The sequence below is a fragment of the Cebus imitator genome, unplaced genomic scaffold (genome assembly GCF_001604975.1).
Source record: "Cebus imitator isolate Cc_AM_T3 unplaced genomic scaffold, Cebus_imitator-1.0 Scaffold79, whole genome shotgun sequence".
Taxonomy (NCBI): domain Eukaryota; kingdom Metazoa; phylum Chordata; class Mammalia; order Primates; family Cebidae; genus Cebus; species Cebus imitator.
This window is the reverse complement of record NW_016107394.1, coordinates 1,853,015-1,859,452: the sequence shown is the minus strand read 5'-3', so window position 1 is coordinate 1,859,452 and position 6,438 is coordinate 1,853,015. Positions and strand designations below refer to the sequence as shown.

Sequence of the window (6,438 nt, the reverse complement as noted above, 5' to 3'; positions counted from 1 at the left end):
TTTTTTTTTTTTTTTTAGGATGACCAATCTTATATATAGAATACATTAAAAACTATCAGAGCTCATAAATTTAGCAAAGTTGGAAGACTAAATTAACACAAAACAATCAGCTGAAGTTCCATATATTAGCAATGAATAATTCAAAAAGGAATTAAGAAAAAAAAAATTCCATTAACAGTGCTCGCTTCGGCAGCACATATACTAAAATTGGAACGATACAGAGAAGATTAGCATGGCCCCTGCACAAGGATGACACGCAAATTCGTGAAGTGTTCCATATATTTAAAAAAAATTTAAGTAAAAAAAAAAAAAATTCCATTAACAATGGCATCAAAGACAGTAAAATACTTAGGAATAAGTTTAACAAAGGAGGTGCAAGACTCATACATTGAGAACTAAAAAACACTTATGGAAGAGATTAAAGACCTAAATAAATGAAAAGATATCTTGGAAGATTAATATTGTTAAGATGGAAACACTCCCCCCAAACAATCTACAGAATCAATGCAATCCTTATCAAAATCCCAACTGCTTTTGTTTGCAAAATGGAAACGCTGATGCTGAAATCAGTAAGGAATTGCAAGGGACTCAGAATAGCTGAAACAATCTTGTAAAAGAAGAATAAAGTTGAGGAACATACTTCCCAATTTCAGAACATACTACAATACTACAGTAATCATAATAATGTGGTACCTACAAAAGAACAGACATACAGATCAACAGAACAGAACTGAGAGTACAAAAATAAGCCAATGTATCTTTGGTCAATTGATTTTTGACAAGAGAGCCATGACCATCCAAAGGAGAAAGAAGTCTCTTCAATAAATGATACTGGGACAACTGGCTATCCACATGCAAAAGAATGTACTTAGACCCTTATCTCGCACCATTTACAAAAACTGAAAATGGACCAAAGATCCAAATGTAAGAGCTAAGACTATAAAACTTCAAAGAAAACATGGGGGTAAATCTCTATGATCTTGGATTTGGCAACAGATTCTCAGATTTGACAAAAGCAATAAAAGGAAAAAACATATATACTGGACTTCATCAAAATTAAAAACCGTTTATGCATCAAAGGACACTATCAATAAAGTGACAAGACAACCCTTAAAATGTGAGGAAATATTTTTAAATTATATATCTGATAATTGTCTATTATCCAGATTATATAAAGTTCTCCTACAACTCAACAAAAAGACAAAATATTCAAGCAAAAATTGGGCAAAAGACTTAAACATTTCTCTAAGGAAAAAATACAAATGACCAATAAGCACATGAAATGATGCCCAAATCATTAGTCATTAGGTAAACACAAATCAAAACCACAATGACATCCACACCCACTAAAGTGGAAAAAAAAAAAAGAATGAAAGAAGTAAGAAGTCTTGATGAGAATGTGGAGGAATGAAAACCCAATCCACTGTAGGTTAGAATAGAAAATTGTGCAGCTTCTGTGGAAAGCAGTTTGGCAGTTCCTCAAAACATTAAACAGAGTTACCACATGACTCAGCAATTCCAATCCTAAGTAGATTTCTTTTCTAATTTTCTAAAGATATGAGTTTACGTTTCTCAGTGTAAGATGTGCTATCATGCTTGCATATTGTCTCACCAATAAAATTCAGCATTATGTTTACAGGGTGTGGCAGTAATGAGAAGACTGTGCACATTCCTAGTACAACTGGCCTCATTAAGTCACGGACACATTTCCTATTAAGAATTAACTAGTGAGTAACAGATCCCATGGTTTTCTAACAGTGCTATGGGTCCTAGAGATTTCAGAGAGGGAAGCAGGGAGGTTAGAGTTACCCAACCCTCATATGAAGCCTCTTAACTGTTTCCTAGATTTTTTCCTTAAGATAATGTTTAAAGAAAGGATTCCACACTCAAGGAAAAATTACTTATTGAAAATTACTGCAGTGCATATATGCATACTCACTTTCTTCAGAATAGGTTGTAAAAATCTTTGCAGATTAGCCAACATTATATAATTAAGAATATTTCTACATATAAGCACAGAAATGCCAAGGGGGCTTTCACTCATTTATGAGTTTACTAAACCCCTTGGCTCAAGCAATTCTCCCATCTCAGCCTTCCCAACAAGTGGGATTACAGGTGTGTGCCACCACTCCTGGCTTTTGTCTTTCTACCTAAAGAGAATTTCCTATAGACACCACATCAATAAATGAGGGGATTTTAAAAACCAATCTGCCAAACTCTGCCTTCTAATGAAAGAATTTAACCCATTTATATTTAAAGTGATTACTGATAAGGAAGAATTAACTTCTGCCATTTTGCTATTTTTCTGTATGTCATTTTTTCCCCCTAATTTCATCCATTATTGCTCCTTTTTTTTTGAGACAAGGTCTTGCTCTGTCCCCCAGGCTGGAGTGCCATGGCATGATCACGACTCACTGCAGCTTTGACTTCCCAGGCTCAATGAATCTTCCCACCTCTCAGCCTCCCCAGTAGCTGAGACTACAGGCACATGCCACCATGCCCGGCTAATTTCTGTATTTTTTGTAGAGACAGGGTTTTGCCATGTTGCCCAGGCTAGTCTTGAACTCGTGAGCTCAAGCCATCTGCCCACCTTGGTCTCCCATAGTACTAGGATTACAAGTGTCAGCCACCATGCCCAGCCCTGCCCCCTTTTTTAAAATTTAGATTAGTGTAATCTAGGTCCTGTAAGATTCATTAGAGGCTTAGTTTTCCCAGTCAAATGATCTTTGCTCTTTCCAATTGAATCCAGATTCCAGATTCTCCTTCATGAATCTGGAATCTGTCCCACAATGTTTAGAAGGGAAGACTGTTCTATCCTTGTTTTCACTCTCTGAATAACCTAACCCTTAGACACACACACTCCCCCATACACTATTCATCATTCACACATAAAGTTTACTGTTGTTGTCTTTCTCCACCTACATGTGGCCTGGGTTAGGGTGGGCCCTAGAATACTTAGGAAGGGTCTCTTGATGACTGACAAAGAGGCAAAGTGGCTTACATTGTAGGAGCGTGGGTGCCTCTGCTTCCACTGCACCAGGAGCAGCTGGGCCACCACCAAGGTAGCGATGAGGATGAGGACCATTTCAGCATGCATAGCTTCATGGCCACGGTGCTTGGCATGCATGCGTGCATGCTCAACCCTGAAAGCCAAACACATGGGGTGAGTCAAGTCAGGGATACTGTAGTGATAAAGGGACAGTGCTTTCCAGGGATATCCCACCAGTACACAGATCAGAACGCATTCCTTGCTTCGTAGCTGCAGGGTGCCACACAAATTAGGGGCTAGGACACACATCCTAAGACAGGCATGTGGAGATAGAACAGAGGGTCCCAGCATACAGCTAAGTGGTCTGCTACCTGCCCCCAAGGCAGAAACAGCTGACACCTTTCCTGTAGCATGAAGGAGGTCCCAGAAGAAACCTTTGTCACTGCCCATTTCAAGCCTATTTCAACCTGACGCTGGATGGAGAAAGTAACCCAAAGAGGTTATAGCCATAAAATCTCATACTCTTAGTCACCGATATTTATGACAACAGCAAAGGGGTAACACTGCAAATGTGTGCTGATTCCAGGATTAAAGTCTTGCTTTATTCATCCTACCCTTTCTGCCAGGGTCAGAAATCCTCAAGATTAGGTAAAGCCTGAAAAATCTGGACTGCTTCAACTTTATCCAACAGTAATTTTACCCCCAGTATCCACAGGTAAACGGCCTCCTCAATGGCTCAAGGAAGTTTAGTAATTAGAGAGTACAACTGGAAAGTTTTTATTAATCTAAGTCTGGCATTCTCTGGTCTTAAAGACTGGCAGCAAGTGATTCCCTGGCCAACACTGGCTAAAACTGGCTCTAAGAACAGTCACTCCTACCACTCTGGGTCACAGTCACCCAAACACAAGGAATAAGAAAGGAATTAGAGGCCAGGTGTAGTGGCTCACGCCTGTAATCCCAACACTTTGGAAGGCTGAGGTGGGAGGATCACCTCATGTCAGGAGTTCACAACCAGCCTGGCTAACCTGATCTCTACTAAAAATACAAAATTAGCCAGGTATGGTGGCGCATGCCTGTGATCCCAGCTATTCAGAAGGCTGAGGCAAGAGAATTGCTTGAACCTGGGAAGCAGAGGTTACATTCAGCTGAGTTCACACCACTGCACTCTAGCCTAGGCGACAGAGTGAGACTCCATCTCAAAAAAAAAAAAAAAAAGAGAGAGAGAGATAAAGGAATTAGAAAGAAAATCAAATACATCAGAATGTACGGGAAAGAGCAAATTTAAATAAATAATAAAGAAAAACAAGTATAAATGTAACTTGAGTCATAAGCTTTTATACAAATTCCCATTACGCCAGGGTATTTGGGAGGGAGGAAAAGGACAACATGAATGATGTCTTCATGGAATTTCCATGGGCAATGAAACATTAACAGCAAAAATAACCCAGGAGGATTAATTATGGATAAATGATAAAGCAAATATAACAAAAAGTGTATAACCCAGGCGGTAGGTATAAAGGTCTTCACTGTATAATTCTTTCAACTTTTCTATATGTTTAAAGTTTTTCATAATAAAATATAAGAAGGGGGAAAACTTGGTGAGCAGAGTAGGAACCCAAATCCCAGTCGGTGAGCCTCAGCACCTAAGGGTTCATCTGACATAAAACTTTACCCTGGGTGGGAGAATCTGACAGAAAGAGAATAGGATTAGGTGTTTGAAATTTAGATTCAGACTCACCTAGATGGTCATGGACAAGAAACCTCACATCTATACCTCACAATTTCTTCATCTGTCAAAAGGAGTCCGTATTTTTTCTGCCTGCCTCAAGAGTTGTTGTGAGGATAGGCTAAGAGGTTAGAGCAAACTTAAAAACACCTAATGGCTACGAGGAGTTAAAAAGATAGCAACAGATAAGTTTCTTGTTCTCACACAATACATAACTAAAAGGATGTGCACAAAATGAAGTCAAAGAATGGATCTAGAAAAGACGAGAGAAGTCATCCAGTTCAAGTTCCCACCCAATGCAAAAATTATTTTTGCAATCTTTGCTTGAATACTTTCACTGGCTGAGAACGCATGCCTTTTAAGGTAATCTATTTTAGAACCAGCAATGTCTGGCACATTGTAGGTACGTGTGTGTGTGTGTGGTATATTTTTTTTTTTTTTTTAGAGAGAGAGTGTCTCGCTTTGTCATCCAGGCTGGACAAACTGCAGCCTCGAACTACTGGGCTCAAGGGATTCTCCTACCTTGGCCTCCCAAAATGCTGGGATTACAGGTGCGAGCTACTATACCTGGCCAGGTACTAGTATTTGCTTATAAATGAATAAAATCCCAATGCTTTAGGGATAGAAAGCTCATTACCTCTCAATAAACCTTGACTATTACAGACATTTCTGACAAAGAGACGAAAAAAGTATTTTTATAGCTTCAGTCAGTTAGACCTAATCCTATACTCCATAACAACAAAGGACACATCCACTCTTCTTTCCCAATGCCATCCCTTCAAAGATTTATCACGATGTTATTCAAACAAAATAAAACTATCCTGTTCCTACCGCTATTTTCCTGTGCCCTTTTAGGCTAACAATTCTAGGTGTTTTAACCACTGTTCATATAACATGATTCAAAGACTATTAATCCAGATTGCCTTCTTCTACACATGATCCAATTAAAGATCTTCTTAATATGCCATGCTTAGAACAAAATATTTGTGACCTCAGCAAAGCAGACCACAGTGGCACTGTCACCTTTCTTACAGCAGATGGCATATTTCTACAAACATCTTCTAAATTATTCAGAATCTTTTGGTAGCTGAGGTACACAACTGTGCATACTGAGCTTAAAATCACCTAAAATCAAACTGGGTGTGTCATGTGAACAGGGATTTTTGCCACTCTATTTTTTTTTTTTTTTTTTTTAAACAGTCTCATTATGTTGCCCAGGCTGGAGTGCAGTGGCATGATCTCGGCTCACTGCAACCTCCACCTCCCTGGTTCAAACGATTCTCCTACCTCAGCCTCCTGAGTAGCTGGGACTACAGGCACCTACCATCATGTCCAACTAATTTTTTTGTATTTTTAGGAGAGATGCGGTTTCACCGTGTTAGCCAGAATGGTCTCGATCTCCTGACCTCGTAATTCGCCCACCTCTGCCTCCCAAAGTGCTGGGATTACAGGCATGAGCCACTCTCCCGGGCCCATTCTACATTTTTATAGTCAATAGTTTTGACCTAAAGGAAATCAATAGGTTTTCTCACTATTAAATTCTATGGTTGGTATCACCCCATTGGTCAGTCACCTTGTGAAGTCTGTGGGGCAGGCACTCTGAAACTTTTACTAATGAGAAATAATTATAAGATATATGTTAGCTCATTCTTTTTACAAAACAACTTAGTTGCATAGTTGAGATCAAAAGATACATCTCCCGTTTTTCTTTTTTTTTTTTTTT

At 39.0% G+C, this 6,438-nt stretch overlaps 1 protein-coding gene and 1 non-coding gene across 4 annotated transcripts in view; one reads left to right on the top strand and one right to left on the bottom strand.

The window, feature by feature from the left end:
* The window catches only part of RNF121 (ring finger protein 121), a 70,257-nt gene that overhangs the window by 33,715 nt on the left and 30,104 nt on the right, over positions 1–6,438 (bottom strand). For all 3 annotated transcript variants that reach the window (XM_017532886.1, XM_037740087.1, XM_037740086.1), the window contains one exon: positions 3,002–3,143. In XM_017532886.1, coding sequence (XP_017388375.1) covers positions 3,002–3,143 — 142 coding nt within the window. The remainder of the gene's footprint in view (positions 1–3,001; positions 3,144–6,438) is intronic.
* On the top strand, positions 178–284 carry LOC119471970. Its single transcript, XR_005201069.1, has one exon. It is a non-coding gene; the product is annotated as a U6 spliceosomal RNA (small nuclear RNA).